The following is a 19,940-nucleotide window of genomic DNA, read 5'->3' as shown; positions in this document are numbered from 1 at the left end:
ACTCAGTGCCAGGCCCCTCGTGGGCCCTGGGATGGGCAGGGCAGCTAGTGCTGCCATGGAGCCTGCAATCTAGTGCGAGAGAACACCAGCAAACCAGCAGACGAGGCCAACTGGGCTGAAGCATGAGCTGAGTCCCTGATGGGGTCGGGGGCCATGGTCAGGAAGGAGGGGCATCCACAGCCCCTGTGGGTATCAGGGTGGGCTTCCTGGAGGAGGAGGAGGAATGGGCTCGAAGGACGCGTGCTATTCAGGATGTCTAGTCCCTTGTGGCAACCACAAAAAACGCACGTCAGGGCCCCAGGCCCCACTCAGCAGGTGTGGGTTTCCCAGCTCTCGCCTGCGGGTTCTGCTCCCATGAGCGCCCCACCTTCCACCACCATGACCTTTCAGCCCTGGCTGAAAGTTGGAAGGTTGGTATCCAGCCAAGCCTGCAGTGAAACCCCCCTGCAGGATGCCGGGTGTCCTCCTGATAACCAGGAGCCACCCTCCCTGCAAGCCCCTCCTCCGCGATCCCCAGCGCGCCCCTCCCAACGCCAGGCCCCGGGATGCACCACAGAGAGTTAGGGAAGGAAATTCACTGTCTCCAAGAGGGAGACACTTTGAGGCTTTGGAGAAGGAAAGAACCGAGTTCAAGGTCCTTCAATCCCAGGTCCAGCCCGCGGGCGGCCTCTACCAGAAGGGCTGCAGGGGGCTGAGGATAAGGGCTGGGGGCTGGAGGCGCTGGCTCTGGCCACCCCACCCCGCCTCCCCGCCCGCCTGGCCCTCCCCTCCTCCCAGAGCTGTTCCAACACCAGGGACTGCCTGTCTGCGGCCTTGGCTCAGCAGCCCTTCCCCAGCCTGCCAGCCCCCCTCCTGCCCTGTGCTCCAGGCCAGGAAAGCCCTCAGCGCAGAGACCCCCTCCTGCCCCGACCCATGGGGGCCAGTTTCCATCAGGAAGGGCCCTCACCCTGACGCCACAGGTGGGAACTCGCAGGGCCTCTGGGTGCAGAGCGGCCTGAGCTTGCTACACGTATGACCTTGAGGGGGTCACTTACCCATCCTGGCCTTAGCCCTTGTCTGTGACGTGGGTGACTGACAGTGTGCTGGGAGTGGGGGGCTCCTTGTTTAGGAATGGAGGGATGGGGGCGGGCAGGCTCCCTGACAGAGGGGCAGGAAGCTCCCCAGTGCTCAGTGGGTGCCTCCGCAGCTGGGGGCTGCTCATCGCCCCTGACCGCCCCCCCCCCCCACAGGCCGCTGCTGGCTGGACGCTCTGGAGCTGGCACTGCGCTGCTCCAGCTTCCTGCGACTCAGCGCGTGCAGGCAGGGCCGCGACGGGGAGCCTGGGTCCTCGCCAGGCGCATCACCCTCTGCGCTCTGCGGGCTGCCCCCCTCGGCTGCCGTCCACGACCAGGACCTGTTCCCGTGAGCAGGGGCGTGGCGGGCAGGGACCAGCCTCTCCCGGGAGCCTGCTGGGGACTCCTGGGCCCGGGCTCTCCCTGGCATCACCGCACGGGGTCTCCTTGTACGTGGGGAGAAGATGGGGGGCAAACGCCGCCGAGGTCTGGCTGCCCAAACCCCAGGCCAGGAGGCAGGCCTCCTCCACTCGAGGTGGACCGGGGAGCCTCAGGGTGTTCGCCTGTGAACTGGGGCTTATAGTGTCAAATGCCCATCGCTGAGGCTTTTCAGCACAGGGATGGGGCTGAGGCGCCAGGCAGCGAGGGGTGCCCCGGGTGAGGGTACCGGGGGGTGTGCCCAGAGGTGGGCGTGCCAGGGCCTCACCTGTGACCAGCAACCCACGGGCGCCGTCCACCTTCCAGACTGAACGGGTCCTCCTTGGAGAATGACGCTTTCTCAGACAAGTCAGAGAGAGAGAACGCTGAGGACTCAGATAAGGAGACCCAGGACCGCAGGCAGAAGGCCGAGAGCGGGAGCGAGCAGTCGGAGGCCCCGGGGCGCCCCGCGCGCAGAGGGACCACGTACGTGGCACAGGAACACGAGGACCTGGGGGAGGTGAGAGCCCGCCCTGCCTGGAGCTCGGGCGCCGCCCAGCACCCACCCCGCATCCCTGAAGCGATGGAGGCGACGCCTGGCCGTCCCCTCGGGGAGAGCCCGCAGGGTCTGCTACACCCAGAGGGCCAGGGGCACGGGAAGGCCAGGATGGCGGGACTCAGGGAGAGCCGGGAGGGCCGCGGGGCTCTGGTGAGGGTGTTGGGGGGGCCACAGGGCAGGTTCAGGTGGCGGCCTGCCAGGGTCCAGGTGAGACCTTCAGAAGGTCAAGGGGCAGAGGTGGAGCCTGGGACCCGCTAAGGAGGAGCTGTTGTCTGGACAAAGCTGACGGTGCCCTGGACCCAGGCACAGTCGGGGTGGGGAAGGGAGAAGGGGTTCAGGGCGCGTCCAGAGGCAGACGGGCAGGACCCAGCCTGACGGCGATGCCACCTGTGAGATGGGCGCTCTGGAAGAAAGAGCTGGCGGCTGGGGGTGGGACCCGACTGTGTCCCAGGCTTGGACGTGCAAGGGAGACGCTGCTGCACGGGAGGGTCTGGGGCTTAGGGGGCCGTCTGGACATAGGGCAGCCCAAGGGGCCCAGGGGCCCAGGCACCCCAGCCTTCAGAGGCTGAGCACAGACGGGGCTCTGCAGAGGAACCCTGGGAGGCGTGGCAGGGAGGGGAGGGGTGGCCTCAGGGGCAGCTGTGCTGGGAGCTGGAGGAGAGACAGGGTGACACGGGGGTGGTGGTGACCTTCACCAGGGCACTTTTGGTGGAGAGGAGGGGCAGAAGCCAGAGGGAGAGGGTTAGAGGGAGTGCGGGTGGGATGGAGGGTGCAGGGGATTCCCAGCTGCGGCAGCTGCCATGCGCGCCCTGAAGCTGGCCTGGACATCAAAGCCAGGGAGCCACAGCCTCATGGGGGTCAGACATGACCACTGCCTCTGGGGGCTTCCCCTCCCCTCGGTGCCCAGGCGAGCTGTCCAAGCGAGTGCCACTAGGCCTCCACCACAGCTGTGCAGACACAGAGAGGCAGAGTGACTGCCTGAGGTGGCCCAGCAGGGTGGTGATGGGCCCTGATGCAGGGCTGGCTGCTGGCACCCCATTCTGCTGCCTTCCTGGGGGGTCAGGGGATGGGGATCCACAGCCAAGTTTAGCCACACCCCAGGCCCGAGGCCCTGGAGCCACAGACCAGGGGGTGGGGATGGGGGTCCATGGGGAGGGGCTTGGCGTTGGCCCGGGAACTGCGGCTCGATGGCACTTCCCGAGAGTGGAGGGTCCCCGATGCACAGCCCTGCCTGGGAGCACCTGCCCCGCCAGCCAGCTGTCTTTAGACAGCTGCATGACCCTTTCTGAGATCACTCTGCCCACCTGAGGGTTTGCTGGTTGGTGTGGCCTGGGAGATGGAGCCCCCCTACCCTTCCCCCTCGCCCCCTGCCCAGACAAAGCCCAAAGCTCCGGGGCTCAGTCTCTCTGTGGCACGTGTTTGGAGACTCGGTCTCAGGGAAGAGAGGAGGGGCCCAGGGCGGCCCCCTCTAGCCGTGCGATCCTGGACAGGTGAAGACCCCCTCTGAAGGGGGTGCAGGCCTGAAGCACCTGTGTCACCCCATGAAGACAAGATGGGCTGGGGGTGGGAGGAGGTCTCCTCGAGCACGTGGCACCTGCTGCCGCGGCACAGGTCATGCAAAGTCCACAGACAGGTGTCAGCAGCCACGGTGGATGTGCACCAACTGCGGGGAGGGCCCAGGCTGGCCAGGAGCAGAGGCAGGCGGGAGCCGGCCTGGGCCAGGAGCTGCCCCTCGGGCCTGCTGGAAAATGCAGGGCTCAGGTGGGGCTGGGACAGGCCCTCTGGGTGTGGCGGCCCGGCCAGGGGGTACGCGTGGCCGCCCTACCCCCCATCCCGCCCCCTCCAGGCTCCCCGCCCAGCTCTGGCTGCAGCCTGACCGCGGTCCCTCTCGGCAGCTGGGCGAAGCATCGCAGGTAGAGACGGTGTCTGACGAGCACAAGAGTCTGATATGGGTCCTGCTGAAGCAGCTGCGGCCGGGCATGGACCTGTCCCGCGTGGTGCTGCCCACCTTCGTCCTGGAGCCCCGCTCCTTCCTCAACAAGCTCTCCGACTACTACTACCACGCCGACCTGCTCTCCAGGTAAGCGACAGGGAGGTGCCCAGAGACACACACCCCCCAGGCTCCCTCAGCCCCTGCCTGCCCCACAGAGAGTCCTAAGGGTCCCCAGGAAACTGTCCCTGAAGCCTCTGCCTCCAAGGGGCCCGGCCTCCATGGGAGGAGCTGGTGCACAGGGAGGACGGGGCAGCCCCACGTCCGGTCAGGGCCACCATCACAGGTGAGCCCAGCACCTTCTGTGCACCTGAGCCCTGGCATTGGCTCCCTCAAGCTGAAGAAGGCGGAGGTTGGAAGGAGGGCTGCAGGCCCAGCAGCCCACACAGAGGGAGCTGGGTGAGGGTGAGAGCATCCCCGGGGGCTTCCTGGAGGCGGCACCCTGCCGGCCTCGAGCCAGCAGCACCCTCTCTGCCCCAGCACTGGAGCCACCCTGACATTTTCCAGTTCCGTGGAAAACCCGATTCCCTGGAGTGTCGGGGGAGGGTGGGAAACTCCTTTCTGGGGGCTGGGCAGCTGGGGAGGGGCCTGGGTTTTCAGCAAGTGGATGGAGGTTGAAACGGAAGGAGAGAGGGCGCCGGGAAAGGGCAGAGGGCGGCCCAGGTCCCCCGATCTGGAGTGAGGGCATTCCCCCACCCCATCGCAGGGCTGCACTGGAGGAGGACGCCTACAGCCGAATCAAGCTTGTGCTGCAGTGGTACCTGTCCGGCTTCTACAAGAAGCCCAAGGTGAGAAACACCAGCCGGGGACAGCGCAACTACAGCCCAGCCCTGCGCCCTGGCACCCAACCCCGCCCAGAGTCCAAGGCCATCCCCTACCCCGCGTGACCCTGAAGGATCCTGGTCGTCCCCACAGTCGTCCCAGGTCCTCAGAGATGGGGGACCAAGCCCTGACTTCCCACCCAGGGAAGCGACTGAAATAGCAGGGCTGGAGAATTGGGGCTTTAACTTGAAAGGTCATTAGAAGCCACAGGGGGCTTTGAGTGGGCTGTGCACTGGCTTCCCCTGAGGTCCGGGGAGAGCTTGATGTGGTTAGGGTCTCACGTGCCCCTCAGAGCCAAGAAGTGGACAGGGCACCTCGTAGGCCGTCCGCCCAGAGTGTAAACCAAGGGTAAACATAGTCGCCCCAGACCAGGAGTGGGGCGCTGTTCCCAGATGCTGGTGGGAAACTAGACATCCCTTCTAGAGACCTCCTCCCTGCAGGTGCCCGGGGCTGTGGGCAGCAGGCATCCCCTCTTGTTGTCCCTCGGTCCACACCCCATCCCAACTGGCATCTGTGCCCCACCCACAGCTTCTCACACAGGCCTCTTTGTTCACTGCCTGCAGGGGATCAAGAAGCCCTACAACCCCATTCTGGGGGAGACCTTCCGCTGCTGCTGGTTCCACCCCCAGAACCACAGCCACACCTTCTACATAGCTGAGCAGGCAAGGGCCCGGCCACCCTGGGCTGGCTGCTGGGTTCTGCAGCGGACGGGGCCCTGGCAGGGGGCAGGGGGCGTCTGACCCCCAGGCACGTTTCTGGGTGGCTCCACCTTCGACCACTGGAAGAGCTCTGGCCTCACTGCTGCCAGCAGGGATTCTCCCAGGAGGCGCAGGCACCATCTCGGCTGTGACAGCAGAAAGTGTTTCCTTAGGGAGGGGGACAGCGCATCCCATTTTCCTGGGGGGATGCGGGGATGGCATTCAGCTCCCCCCCGGGCCCCAGGACTCAGGCCCGGCTTCGCTGGACGTTGGGGCTGAGAGATGGGGACTGCCCTCGCGCCTGCTCCTGGCACTGGGAGGGATGTGGTGGGGGACCGGGCCTGCCTGCTACTGGGGCTGTCGCAGGAGCCACCTCTCCACCCACAGGTGTCCCACCACCCACCCGTGTCCGCCTTCCACGTCAGCAACCGAAAGGACGGCTTCTGCATCAGTGGCAGCATCACAGCCAAGTCCCGGTTCTACGGTGAGGGGGGCTCCCCTGGGCCTCGAGGAAGTAGGGGGAGGACTGACCTGCCGCACTCGGTGGTCACCAAGACCTCCCCCAGTGGCCATGTTCGTGTCCCTCTCCGCCTCTCCTAGCCAGGGACCACGAGGGGTAAAGTGCTCAGAACCTGGGGTCAGGCAGAGCCCTCCAAAGCCCCCTCCCCCCGGCCTCTCATCCCTCAGCCGTAGAGTTTGCACTGATGCTGGGAGGGTTACGGGAAGGAGCCGCATGAAGGTGCCATCTAGAGCTGGCTGTCCAATTCAGCACCACTGGCCGCACGTGGCTATTTTAATTGACTCAAACGAAATAAAACTTAAAAGGCAGCTCCGCAGTTGCTCTGGCCGCAGTGCAAGTATCCACATGCTACATGGGATAGAACAGTTTCATCATCACAGGACGGTCTATCGGGCAGCACCCCCCGAGAGCCTGGCACCGTGGGTCTGTCTGCATTTTTCCGTCCTGTCGACCTTCCTATTGTCCTCACTGGTGGGCAGGCGCTCTGAGTGCCTTTGTGTGCCCAGCAGACTGCAGAGGGCGTACAGGCTCGGCCCACCTTCCCCACCCCTGTGCTCCCGTCACTGACTGTGGCTGTGACTCAGCCCTGAGCGGGCCGTACCCCCTCTCCGCTGGTGTTTAAAATCAGAGCAGAGGCCCTAGTTTGAAAAGGTTTGAAGCCTCCACCCTAAGAATCCCTGCTTTAGTAAGTGAAATAAACATGAACACATGGCGACTTAGGTAACTCCTCAGGATGAATGACTTGTACGACCTGGACGGGGCCTTTACAGAATCCGAGGCTCAGAGAGGTTAAGCAACCCCCCCACAGTCGCACAGCTGGAGGTGCCTGGGACTCTTTCCACCTGTTGGAAGGGAGCTCAGGTCCTGTGACTTGGGGTGGAGGTGGGGGCCCAGGTCCCGAGGATCGGTCTCGTCTCACTGGTCCCACTGCCCCGTCTCTGCAGGGAACTCACTGTCAGCTCTGCTGGACGGCAAGGCCACCCTCACCTTCCTGAACCGGGTGGAGGATTACACCCTTACCATGCCCTACGCCCACTGCAAAGGTGAGAGGCCATGGTACTCCCACCCTGGAGGGCAGAGCCCAGGCCGGCTCCCTCAGGGAGAGCACCCTGGTTCTTGTCTGGTTGAAGGTATCTTATTTGACCCTCACTCTTCCATGACTTTTTAGCTGGGTATGGAATTCCAGGCAGATTATCCTTCTGTCCTCTTTGGAAGCTTGTTACCACCTTCTAATTTCCATTGTGGTTGGTGATCAGTCATCTGTTGGCCTGTTTGTTACATGTTCTGCTTTTCTCTGTAGCTGCTTTTAAGATCGTCTCTTGTCTGTGGTTTTCTGCAATTTCACTGCAGTAGTTCAAGGTTTGGATTTCTTTTTTTTTTTCCTCTACAGTGTTGTGTTAGTGTCTGGTATACAGCAAAGCGATTCAGTTATAGGATTTCTTTTTTATTTCTTAATTAACAGACTTTCTTTTTTACAGTGCTTTTAGGTTTACAAAAATTTTAGCAGAAAGTGCAGAGTTCCATACACCCCCCCCATCCCAACACGCACACACACACACACACACACACACACACTCGGATCCCCTACTGTTAGCATCTTGTGTTGGTGTGCCACAATTGGTTCACTGATATTGACACATTATTATTAACTTGAGTCTATAGTTTACATTAGGGTTCACACTTTGTGTTGTACAATTATATGGATTTGGACAAATGCGTGTTTCTACCGTTACAGTATCACAATAGTTTCATCACCCTAAAAAATCTCTTATGGTTAGACGTGAATAGATGAATTCACCTATTCATCCCTCGCCTCTCCCCTCAACCCCTGGTAACCACTGATCTTTTAACTGTCTCCATAGTTTTGCTTTTTTTGGAATGTCATAGAGTTGGAATCTCAGGGTATGTAGCTTTTTCAAACCTGCGTCTTTGGCTAAGCAATATGCATTTAAGATTCCTCCATGCCTTTCGGTGGCTTGACAGCTCTGGATTTCTTTATTTCTTCTATTTGTAAGGGCTTTTGTTTGTTTGAACTTTTTTTTTTTTTTTTTTTTTTTTGGCGGTACGCGGGCCTCTCACCGCTGTGGCCCCTCCCACTGCGGAGCACAGACTCCGGACGCGCAGGCTCAGCGGCCATGGCTCACGGGCCCAGCCGCTCCGCGGTGTGTGGGATCCTCCCGGACCGGGGCACGAACCCGTGTCCCCTGCATCGGCAGGTGGACTCTCAACCACTACACCACCAGGGAAGCCCTGTTTGAACTTTTTAAGCAGCGATTTCATGGTTTTGATCAAGTGTGGGAGTTTTTAAGCCCTTATTTTTTAATACTGCCTCACTCCAATTTCTCAATTTTTTTCTAGAACTTCAGACACTCTGTGCCCTGCATCTGACATCTTTTACATCTTTGCGTTCTAGATAAGTTCTTTAGATCTACCTTTAACTATGATTAACCTAAATATTTAACTCATCCACTGAGTTCAATTTTGAAGTTTTGGATTTTTTTCCCCCCAGAAGCTCTACTTGATTCCACTTCAAACCTGCCTGTTCTTTTATACTTGTATCTTGTTCCTTGATCAAGTTCACAGTTTCTTCTCATAGATCTGTAAACATGGTAAACGCAATTCTTTTCTATTCTCTATCTAGGAATCCTAATATTCTAGCCAGTTTGCAGCTGTGTCCCCACCGCCCACAGCAGTGAGATTCTGGATAAACATTTGTTGAGTGGATGAGTGTATATATAAAGACCTTGAGATTCTAATTCTGCTGGGGGTTTTCCCCTATACTAGGCTGTCATGTATAGTAGGCTGTTTCTGGGCCACACAGGAAGTTTCCATTTGAGTTCCAAACTCACCTTACAAATTGAAGGCCAGGGATGTAGGGGGTGGGGATATTTTTAACCCCTAGAACCCTGCCCAATGCAACTGTTTCCTTGGCTCTCCTTTTGCTGAGAGCATAGCAATGTGAGAGTCCCGGTTTTATGGAAATGTCTCGGAACACACTTTCCTTGTTGCTCTGGCCCAAGCCCCTCTGTCCTGCACCCCACTGGACACCAAGGGCTCAGGTCAGCAAAGTCCTCTCTGCTCAGAGGACAGATGCACTTCTTCCTCTTTCTCCCCCTCTCCTTCTTGTTTGTTTTTTCTCCCAGAAGATTGCCCTTATTTTCTGGCATGACTGTCTGTTCATTAGTGCATTTGAAAGAGCATTACTTTTTCTTCAACTTTTCATTATTGAAAACTTCAAACACATGTGAAAGGACAGTGACCCCCCTCCACACACACACAACGTACCCCAAACACAGCGAGCACCAATCGTTTCCTTTATCCCCACACGCCTCCCACCTCATTCATTTGAAGTAGATCGCAGATATCACGTCATCTCTGCGTTTCATAGAGTGTCGCTAAAAGATAAGGAATCCCCTTCTTAACCACAACCACGGGACTATCATTACACCAAAATTTTTTTTAAAAAAACAAACAAAACAAAACTCAAGGCTCTTTCCCTAATACCATCAGGTATACAGTCAGTGTTCAAAGTGCTCTGATTGTCATAAATAAATGTGTGTTTACATACGTACATACACACGTATGTTACGATTCACTTGTTTGAACAGGATTCCAGAGAAGGGTCACACTTTGTGCTTGGTGTGAACCTTGACCTTTCTTTCCCTTGCACTGTATTTGTGGAAGGAATAAGGTCATTTTCTTGTGGGGTTTCCTCTAGTCTGGACATACTGGCTGTGTCTGTGGTGTAGTTGAACGTATTCTCTGTAAACTGGAAGCTGACCTCATCCCTGGAGGTCTGATCGCTTTTCAGGCACAGTTTTTCCAACAAGACAACAGTAGGTGGCTTCCCGTCCTCCTGCCGTGGGGCTCGTGACGTCGGGTTGGCTCCACGTCTGTGATCTTAAGTGACGTGGATTCTCAGCTCCTGGTCCCTCTAACCTGGTGACGGTCCATCGCTCCTTCATCCAGCCAGCAGGCAGCCTCCTGCGAAGAGAAAGTCGCCCTCGCCTACCACGTGCTTACCCGCTAGGCCAGTACCTGTAGGATAAATGCCAGAGTTCTTCAAAATAGTCATGAGTTTTCCTTCCCTTGCCCCGGCTCCTCCAAAGGGGATCCTTGGTGAGGTCGTTGTTGCTTTGAGTATTATTTGATCAGAACATGCATGATCGATACAGAACATTCCAGCTAGAACATTCCATGCTCCTTGTGCCATGTTGGCCAGCGGGAGCCCTCAGATTGGCCCCTGTGTCCTCTGTACCCAGCCCAAGTGGCCTGCCTCCTTTTGCTGTGACCCCGGGAGACCCTGACGTCTCCTGCCCTGAATCGGGCATTGCTCCTGGGAGACCCAGGTTCCTGCCAGTAGGAAATGGTACTTAGACACCGTTGTCTGGAGGCGAGGTCTGCTTCCTACGAGTGGTTTGATCATCGTTTCTAGGGCTTTCGTCCAGTGAGCTGAAGATAGAATCTTTTTTTTATTTTTTTTTTAAGATTGAAACAGGTGAGTTCACACTGACATTTCCAATCCAGATTCAAGACGGCGGGTCTTTTTACGCCCCATTCACCTCACATGTGAAATGTCCCCCCCCATGCTGGAAAGCCACTTTCCGTGACCTCACCACACTCGCTTTTTGTCCTAGCACCAGAGTGACACTCAGCCCCACCACCAACAGGGCGATGGCTGAAGGCAGCGTGGGCTGTGATGTCTGTGCTTCTTGTCCTGAGTAGATCCCTCTGGGATCTGTAAGGTCATCAGATATACCCCTCTGGGATCACGCCCACTCTGGTCTTTTGTTTCATTTCACTTTGGATCTTTAGGAATTGCTCTTTTAACTTCGTTTTTTAAATAATTTTGTAAATGAAATATGTACCTGGTTCCAAAGTCAAAACTACATAACAAGGTATAGACAGTTCTAGGGTCTCTCAGACCTCCTCCCCCACCCTCCGCAGTAGAGAATCGGGCCCTGCACACCCGGCCCTGCAGCTGCTTCTCTGACTCTGCGTTGGTGTGTCCTGGAGAGACACCAGAGCAGCTCAGAGGCCCGACTCCCTTCCGTGTAGCTTTTCCACCCTGTGCACAGGGGAATTTGGGGGTGATTCCAGCCTTTTTGCGATTTCAATTAGCTTGTCTTTTTAAATTTTTTTTTAAATTAGTGCTAAATCTTTTTTTTTTTTTTTAATAAAGTTATTTATTTATTTATTTTTGGCTGCGTTGGGTCTTCGTTGCTGCGTGCTGGCTTTCTCTAGTTGCGGCACGCAGGCTTTCTCTAGTTGCGGCGAGCGGAGGCTACTCTTGGTTGCGGTGCATGGGCTTCTCACTGCGGTGGCTTCTCTTGTTGTGGAGCACGGCCTCTAGGCACGCGGGCTTCAGTAGTTGTGGTTCGTGGGCTCTAGAGCACAGGCTCAGTAGTTGTGGCTCATGGGCTTAGTTGCTCCGCAGCATCTGGGATCTTCCCGGACCAGGGCTCGAACCCATGTCCCCTGCATTGGCAGGTGGATTCTTAACAACTGAGCCACCAGGGAAGTCTGTTTTTTTACTTTTTGAAAGACTTATTTTATCCCACATCTCTAAGTGTTTTCAAGTGAGAATGATCCTTTCTTCCTTCCTTCTCCTTCCTTCCTTCCTTCCCTCATTTCTTTTTTTCTTTTAGAGTAAGCCCTCCATAAGACCAGAAATAGAAGACTCATGCTTTCCTTCAGTAATTAAAAAATATATGTATTAAGTTAAAAAAAAAATAAAACCACGTGGGCCCGTCCTGTGCACAGCGGTGAGCAGGGAAGATGCAGGCACCCACATCGGGGCAGGATCTGTGGAGCGGAGTGACAGGCCTTGACGAGGGTCTCCCGGGGGCAGTGGGGCTCCTGGGAGCCTGGAACAGGGGCTGCTGGAGGAGGTGACCTAGTAAATGGTGGGGGTGTCTCCCAGACTTAGCAACTCGCATGAGCAAAGGCCCTGGGGCCAGAGACCCCGTTCGCTGCAGGGAGCCGGTCACTGCGGAATCAGGCCCGGTCACGGGCCCTGCTCACCTAACGAGATTCTCCCCCTCCTGGCAGCACTGCCCCCAGAGCGCCTGCCCCCTCCCTGCTCCCGTCTCGCCCTCCGGGCCCTGACAGGGGCCTCCCCGGCTCAGTGTTGCTGGGTCAGGACTCAGCAGAGGTCTGGGGACTCGGCTGGCCAGGGGGTGGCCCTGACCCCTCAATGTGGCTGTGTTCCAGGCATTCTCTACGGCACCATGACCATGGAGCTGGGCGGCAGAGTGACCGTCGAGTGTGAGAAGAACAACTTCCAGGCTGAGCTGGAATTCAAGCTCAAGGTAGCACTGGTCACAGCACCTCGGCCACCCAGGGGCCTTGGGGGGCGTGGGGCTTGGGCCGGGGAGAGGCGAGGCCTTGGGTGGCCCCCTCTTGCCCTCTCAGTGCCCCAGGGATGGTTTCCTGAGCAGGTGCACATGGACGAGCAGCTCCTGGCTTCCCTGTAGCACAGCGGGGCTCGGAGAGGGGAAGGGGCTGCCCACAGGCCACACAGCGGAGCTAGGACAGGCCCAGGCCCCTTCCCCACCACGGGGCACAAAGCCCTGGCAGGGACCCAGCACCCTTGAGCTCAGGCTGGACCATGGGCGAGCGTGACCACCTCCAGCTTCAGTCCCGTCCCAGCCGGCCCCCCATGCACTGGGGCTGGGAGCTCACCTCCCACCCACCCATGAGGAAGGGGCCCCTCCTCCCCAGCTCCACGAGGGGGGCGTGGCTGCTGCCCTCACCAGCGTCGTAAGGGCATCGTCTCGGGTGTGTCCCCACAGCCCTTCTTCGGGGGCAGCACGAGCATCAACCAGATCTCCGGGAAGATCACATCGGGCGAGGAGGTCCTGGCGCGGCTCACGGGACACTGGGTGAGAGGCCGCCTCCGGGCAGGCGCGGGTGGGCCCGGGAGCAGCAGAGGCCACGGCTGGTACCTCTGACCTGCCCGGCTGTCTGGGGCAGGACAGGGAAGTGTTCATCAAGGAGGAGGGCAGAGGAGGCGCCGAGCTCTTCTGGAACCCGAGCGAGGAGGTCCGCGGGCAGCGGCTGAAGCGCCACACGGTGCCTTTGGAGGAGCAGACAGAGCTGGAGTCGGAGAGGTAAAGCCCGGGCGCTGCAGGACCCCTGACCACGGCTGGGGTGGCCGGGCCGGCAGCTGCTGTCTCCTGGGTGCACGTCCCCTGGATGTCTGTGGCAGGGAGAATGGACCTGAGTGGACCTTTCTTGGCAGAGGACACATCCAGCTGTGGGCAGCTGGAGAGAGAGCAGGGGAGGCCTGGGGAAGAGCAGGCTCCGGGGCAGATGACCTGCAGTCCACAGGGAGGGCCCTGCTGGTGGCAGGTGTGCGTCCAGCATAAGAAAGAACCATCTCAGGGTAAATCAACAGTGCCCAGGAGACCCGGGCACCCTGAGAGGCAGTGAGCTCCCTGTCACTGGAGGCAATCAAGTGGAGGTTGCTCTGAGGCTCCCCTCTAGTGTGAGGGGACGGGACTGCCCAGGTCCCCCAGCTCAGAACGTGTGCTCCGCTCGCAGGCTCTGGCAGCACGTCACCAGGGCCATCAGCGAGGGTGACCAGCACAAAGCCACACAGGAGAAGTTTGCCCTGGAGGAGGCACAGCGGCATCAGGCCCGAGAGCGCCAGCAGAACCTGGTGCCCTGGACGCCGCAGCTGTTCCACCTGGACCCCACCACCCAGGAGTGGCGCTACCGATACGAGGAGTGAGTGCTGGCAGACAGCGGCCTGGGCCCCGTGGTGGGCTGGGTAGCAGACCCCCACCATCCTGGCCCTGGGTGATGGGGAGGGAGGGTCACACAGGGGCTGCACACAGGTGCAGGCAACGGTCACTCCCCTGGGGGTCTCCGGTCCTGCTGGGAGGCTGAGGGCTGGGCCGGGCTGGGGCCCCCTCACTCCGAGGGCCACCGCCCCTGCCAACAGACACTCTCTGGACCCTCCAGCCACAGCCCCTGGGACCCCCTGAAGGACATTGCCCAGTTTGAGCAAGACGGGGTCCTGCACACCCTGAAGCGGGAGACCATGGCCCGCCAGACCACCTTCCTGGGCAGCCCGGGGCCCAGGCACCAGGTCAGCACAACCCCAGGGCCCCTGCTGGGTCCCTCCAGGTGTGGCCCCATGCCCACCCTCACACCCACCTGCCTGGCCCCCTCCTCTGGGTCCCCCACCCTGGCACACTCTGACCCACGTCCTAGCAGGGTCTCCTCTGGCATCCCCATGCATCCCTGTCCTGCCCTTCCCTGCCCAGCATGGGGCCTGGACGCCTGGATTTGCGGGACGCCCAGTTCCCAGGGCACCCTGGTGTTCAGGGCACTGTGCCAGGGTGTATGGTCCTGGCCCATCAACCCCCAGAGCCGCCCTCTGCGGTGCGGGCAGCATGCTATCCCATTCCACAGATGAAAAAACGGAGGCTCTGGGCAGCCCAGGGACTCGCCCAAGTGGGAGCAGGAGACGGCACATTTACCCAGATGCCTGGGCCTCAAAAGTGTGGGAGAGAGGGTGGGAGGTGCGCGGGAGGGCAGGTGGGAGGTTCCAGGAGACACGAGGAAGGAGAGCTCCAGACAGAGGTGCCTTTTGAGGGAAGCCTGGAGCGGCCCCCACCACGTGGACAGGTTCCACGTGTGGAACAGCACACACTACACCAGCTAGGCACCCACGGTGCACACGGCCGGGGGGGCACGGCCCACCCGGGGCAGGGAGGGGCGGACTCCCCATCTTGCCCAGGGGCCCCAATTTTCCCAGCAAACAGGGGCCACAGTATCTCACTAGCCACGTGTGTCCCACCCACCCTTCCGCCACATTCCGCGGCCCCTCGACCTCGACCAGATGGCCCCAGCCCCTTGCACACGTGTCCACCTGACGCCCCTCTGCATCCTCCTCCTTCACTTAAGCCTTTCCAGTCGCCTCAGGCCCCACCAAACCCCAAAACCTGTCCCTGCAGCAAAGTCTACCTGGGTGGACTGCCCCACCCTCCATCTCTGTCTGCGCCTCCCATCGCTGACCCCACCCCCCAGCGCTGACCCCACCCCCATCGCTGACCCCACCCCCCAGCACTGACCCCACCCCCATCGCTGACCCTACCCCCCAGCACTGACCCCACCCCCATCGCTGACCCCACCCCCCCATCGCTGATACACATCAGAGCCACAGGGCCCTAATGCAGAGCGTCCAGGCACCATCCTGGGCCTGTCTGTTGGACACAAGCCTGCTGTCACCTGGCCACTCCTGTACTCAGGGGGCTTGTTTGAGGCCGGCCAGCCTGGGGGTCCCTCCATGATGGGGGAGCCCTCAGCTCACACACTGAGCGGGTCCCTGGCCCCACCCCCATCATCTCCGCATGTACTGGGCAGGACCTCGTGACGGTCCCCAGGCCGCCGCAGAGGGGCCAGCAGTCTGCATTACCCCTGAGGACCCTGAGGCCCGGGGGGAGTGAGGCTCCAGTCCAGGCAGGCCAGGGCCAGACCTCCTCTGTGCACCCTGAGCCAGCAGTTCCCTTCTCTGCCGGCCACCTCCTCTGGAGCTGCCCTGGCATAAGCCCACCACGTCGCCAAGGCCAGCGACACCCCAGCAGGTCCCCGAGGGCACGGCGGGCGCACGAGGGTGCGGTGGGTGTGGGTGAGCTCCCGGCCACAGCCGCTCCATCTCCCTCCAGGGATCTGGCCCCGACCGGCGGCTCCGCAAGGCCAGCGACCAGCCATCTGGCCACAGCCAGGCCACCGAGAGCAGCGGCTCCACGCCCGAGTCCTGCCCAGAGCTCTCTGACGAGGAGGAGGACCGTGACTTCGCTCCCGGTGAGCCCTCCTGGGCCAGGCCCTCTTCAGGGCGGGAGGACAGAGAAGCCGAAGGGCAGAGGGGGGTGTGAGAGGGGGCAGGGCTCCCGAGTCTGCACCCAGGGGGCGGGGCCAGAGCGAGGGGCGGGGCTGTGACCTGCCCATCTGTCTGTGACTCTCCGGATTGGCTCCTGCCTCTCTGCCCCCTGCCCTCAAGGGCGTGCCTGTCTCCCCAGCTTGGTTCCCGCCTCTGGGCGAATCAGAGGCCAGCGGAGCCCGGGGTTCCCTCTGGAAACATCCCTCGGCACCACCTCCCTGTGTTATTAGCTTCACCTGAAGGCTCCTGTGAGGTGGGACACGGCCCCACGACCCCACCTGCCGGCTCCCCAGACATCCCCGCTCATCCTCACTTCTTCCCCCCACCCCGTGTTCCCTTGTCCCCCGGGTCCTGCGTCCCAGGCTGCGAGAGCCCGTGCCCTCGGTGTGGGAAGGAAGCGTGGCGGCTGCAGTTGCTGCACGAGGGGATCCTGTCCATCCGGGAGGCCCAGCAGGAGCTACATAGGTGGGCCATGCTCGGGGGTCCAGCCGGGGCTCCGGGTCAGAGAGCAGGAGAGCCAGAGCCGGCGGGGGGTGAGGGCAGGCGTTCACCTGCACTGTCACTTGGGCTAGAACCCTCAGGACTTCAGCCGGTCTGGCTACTGGGCGAGGACAGGGGACCTCCTGGGTTCTGCCCTCTGCGAGGGGCGGGCAGGGCAGAACGCGGCGTGTGAACAGGCTGAGCTGGCAAGGAGGATGCTGGGTCTGGCGGGGGCTTGATGGAGTCCAGGTGAACCAGGGCAGGGCTGCCCGTGCTTGTGGCGGGTGGAGCAGACAGAAGCTGGAAGGAGGTGCTGCCAGCACCGGCTCCCCCGAGGATGCCTCCTACCGCCCCGCGGTGGCCCCAGCTCCAAGAATAGTGGGTCCTCAGGAACAGCTGGGTGAGTCATCTCGGGGAAGACTGGGAACACACTCTATTTGCCGGCACCAGGAGGCAGAGCCCTGCTTGCCAGCTCTGCCCCAGAGCCAGGCTCCCGGCTCCAGCAGGGCTGCAGGACTCCCGGCCTGTGGGACCTCGGGCTGTCCCTGCCTCAGTCTCCCCATCTGTGAACTGGAGTGACAGCAGTGGCCCTGGGGTGGGAAGAGGATGGAGCAGAGGGCTGAGCTCTGTGCCTGGCACCCAGCGAGCACTTAACCAGCTGTTAGCTGGAGCCGCCCTCGGAAGCCTAGAATTTCACGCCTGTGACCCACCCATGTGTGGCATAGAGGCGTTTCACACCGTTTTAGCACCCCACTCCACTGCAGGCTGTGTGGGGCTGAGAGAGGGAGAGGAATGCTGTCTCCATGGTCAGGGAGGGCTTCCTGGAGGAGGATGCAGGTGGGCAGGGAGGAGCTGCAAAGGGGGAGAGCAGAGGCCAGCACTGAGAGCAGAGGGCACCACAGGTGGGCCGCTGCCAGGAGAAGGGCGAGTCAGGTGAGGGGGCGGAGATGGTGGAGCTGAGCCCAGAGGCCGTGGGAGCCGGGAGGGTCGGGGTGGCCATCTAGCACCACAGGAGGAGACTAGTTGCCAGGCGGGTGGCTGGGAGAACCGCCAGAAGCTTCTGCTGAGGTCCAGACACACACTGACGTCAGAGTCCAGGGCGGGGCTATGGGTTTCCTGGGCTGCCATACAGAGTACCACAGGGAAGCAGCTTCAACCACAGACATTTACCTCTCCCAGTCCTGGAGGCTGCAAGTCCAAGATCAGTGCAGGGCTGGTTCCTCCTGAGGCCTCTCCTCGGCGTGTAGACGGCCGTCTTCTCCCTGGTCCTCACGGGGTCGTCCCTCTGTGTGTGTCTGTGTCCTGACCTCCTCTTCTTATAAGGACAGCAGTCCTACGGGATTAGGGCCCATCCTAGTGGCCGCATTTTACTTTATTCACCTCTTTAAAGGTCACATCTCCAAATACAGTTGCATTCTGGGGCGCTGGGGGTCAGGATTCCAACAGAGGACTTCGGGGGACACAGTTCAGCCCATAACAATGGAGGTGGGAGGGAGGATGTAGGAGGCCCAGCTCCCCCAGCCTTGACCGCCCCCCCCCGGAATGTGTGCCCAGGAAGCGCAGCGCAGCCACTGTGCCCTGGGTCCCTCCCCCCCCATTTGCACCCCGGGGCAGGGATGTGCCATCCTGCCTGGGCTGGCCCCCGCTGAACTGCGGTGCCCTATCATTCCAGGCATCTCTCGGCCGTGCTGAGCTCCACGGCACAGGCCAGGCAGGCACCGGCCCCGGGCCTCTTGCACAGTCCCCGCTCGTGGTTCCTGCTCTGCATGTTCCTGGCGTGTCAGCTGCTCATTAACTACATCCTCAAATAAGAGCCCTTCAGGGACGGCGTGGGCATCGCCTGCAGAACTCGGGCAGCCCCAGCCTCCCTCCCAGGCACCTAGCACTTTAAGCCAGCCCCGTGGAGGCAGAGACCCAGCGAGCACGGCCTCTGTGGACAGAGGGGCCCACGGCGGCACAACAGCAGGAGGGACCTGGGGGGCCACACGGGGTCCTCCCGGGGAGGTGCTGGCCTTAATGCTGAAGCCAAATGCCACATTCGTTGTGCACTGCACTCCCTGGTGACCTCGTCCCATCCTCCCTGGTCAGCCTCAGGGGATTGATGGTGGAGGGGCAGGAGAGCCTGCAGGGCTCTGGATGTCCCCCAGCAGGGGTGAGTGGGGGGCGTTGAGGAGCAAGCCGGGACCCCAGGCCCTCCTTGGCCTAACACACAGGCCATCCCTTCCTGAGACCCTGCCCACATTGCCGTGGAGGGGCCACAGGTTGGCTGGGGGCGCCAGCTGGGTCGCTTTGGAGAGGGCGCTTGGAGCTTTATTCTGCCTTTGTGCTGTCTGGACAGAGCCCAGCTCATATACCTACAGGACCCGCCCCACCTCCCTCAGCCAGGACGTGCCAAGCTGGGGCGGGCACACGTGAGCACGGCGTGCCTGGGGACAGCGTCCCCGGCCCGGAGCCTGAGTTGGACACTTTGCTCAGATTGATGCACGGTCTTCTCCTCCCACATGTTTTTAATAAACGCAATCGCAATATTTTAGGCAGGCTGCAAACAGCGCCTGGCGTCTGGCCTCCATTCCTGTGTCAAATGCCAGGGGGTGTGTGTGTGTGTGTGAGAGAGAGAGAGCATCTGCACATGTAGATACACACGGAGCCTTAAACTATGTTGTGACAGCGTCATCTGAGCTGACTGTCCAGTTTATGTACCCACGTTCTTACCCTCCCCCAGTTTGGGGACATGTCTTTGCTCCATCCCTTGAAATAAACAAGACACACATATTGTGTGTGTTGTCTTCTTGGGGAACTTCTGGAAACTGGCGGGGGTGGGATGTCTTTCAGGGGAGAAACTCAATGCCAGCAGAAGCTGTCTGGGGCTGGAGGGGCCCAGGGAAGGGTCCGAGGCCCTGAGGATGGAGGGAGGAGGTCCGTGAAGGATGGGGGTGCACTTTGCAGGGAGCAGTTAGAAGCAGCCCACCCTGCTGAGCCAGCGCCAGGAAGCTGGGGTCCTGTCAAACAGCCGCTGAGCCAGCTGAGGACACGGGATGGGTGCTGCCCACCGGGGCCTCCAGGGTGGCCCTCAAGCCCATTTGGCCTGGTCCCTTCTCCACAATAACAGCCCCCTCCCTGCCCTGCTGCCCCCAGCCCAGCCCTTCAGTTCCACTGTGGCCACCATTCCCAGTACTCACAAACACCAGGGCCAGGTGAGTGGGCCTCCCTTTTCTGGGACAGCCCAGGATACCCCTGAAGGGGAGGGTAGGGACAGCTGACCGCAGACCCCATGCACCACAGTACAGGGAGACTGCAGCCCAGCCCTGACAGTACACGAAGGAGGAAAGACAGAGGGAGAGGCCGCAGGACAGGATGGACTTGGACTGGGGCCGAGGAAGGGGCAGGTGGGCACTGCCATCCCAGCCCTCATGCCTGCACCAAGCAGACGGGACTCCCAGGATCCCGCATCGAGGGCAGTCCCCCTAGACTGGCTCTGGATCCCATGTGGTTGTCCCTCCCTGCTGAGGG

At 60.6% G+C, this 19,940-nt stretch overlaps 1 protein-coding gene across 8 annotated transcripts in view; it reads left to right on the top strand.

Moving 5' to 3' along the window:
- OSBPL5 (oxysterol binding protein like 5) overlaps positions 1–19,227 on the top strand; it is a 68,825-nt gene extending 49,598 nt beyond the window's left edge. For all 8 annotated transcript variants that reach the window (XM_089914344.1, XM_089914341.1, XM_089914342.1 and 5 more), the window contains 15 exons: positions 1,230–1,401; positions 1,797–1,989; positions 3,924–4,108; positions 4,725–4,806; positions 5,404–5,502; positions 5,926–6,022; positions 7,003–7,101; positions 12,272–12,369; positions 12,853–12,942; positions 13,034–13,170; positions 13,604–13,789; positions 14,027–14,153; positions 15,736–15,874; positions 16,313–16,415; positions 18,103–19,227. In XM_089914344.1, the coding sequence (XP_089770470.1) occupies positions 1,230–1,401; positions 1,797–1,989; positions 3,924–4,108; positions 4,725–4,806; positions 5,404–5,502; positions 5,926–6,022; positions 7,003–7,101; positions 12,272–12,369; positions 12,853–12,942; positions 13,034–13,170; positions 13,604–13,789; positions 14,027–14,153; positions 15,736–15,874; positions 16,313–16,415; positions 18,103–18,241 (1,946 nt within the window). In that variant the 3' untranslated portion in view covers positions 18,242–19,227. The remainder of the gene's footprint in view (positions 1–1,229; positions 1,402–1,796; positions 1,990–3,923; positions 4,109–4,724; positions 4,807–5,403; positions 5,503–5,925; positions 6,023–7,002; positions 7,102–12,271; positions 12,370–12,852; positions 12,943–13,033; positions 13,171–13,603; positions 13,790–14,026; positions 14,154–15,735; positions 15,875–16,312; positions 16,416–18,102) is intronic.
- The last annotated feature ends 713 nt before the right edge of the window (positions 19,228–19,940 follow it).

The sequence above is a fragment of the Delphinapterus leucas genome, chromosome 7, assembly GCF_059928025.1.
Source record: "Delphinapterus leucas isolate spDelLeu-1000000601 "Yukka" chromosome 7, BTC_Dleu_Yukka2, whole genome shotgun sequence".
Classification (NCBI taxonomy): domain Eukaryota; kingdom Metazoa; phylum Chordata; class Mammalia; order Artiodactyla; family Monodontidae; genus Delphinapterus; species Delphinapterus leucas.
Note: the sequence above shows the minus strand (reverse complement) of the source record. Positions and strands in the feature narration are given on the sequence as shown.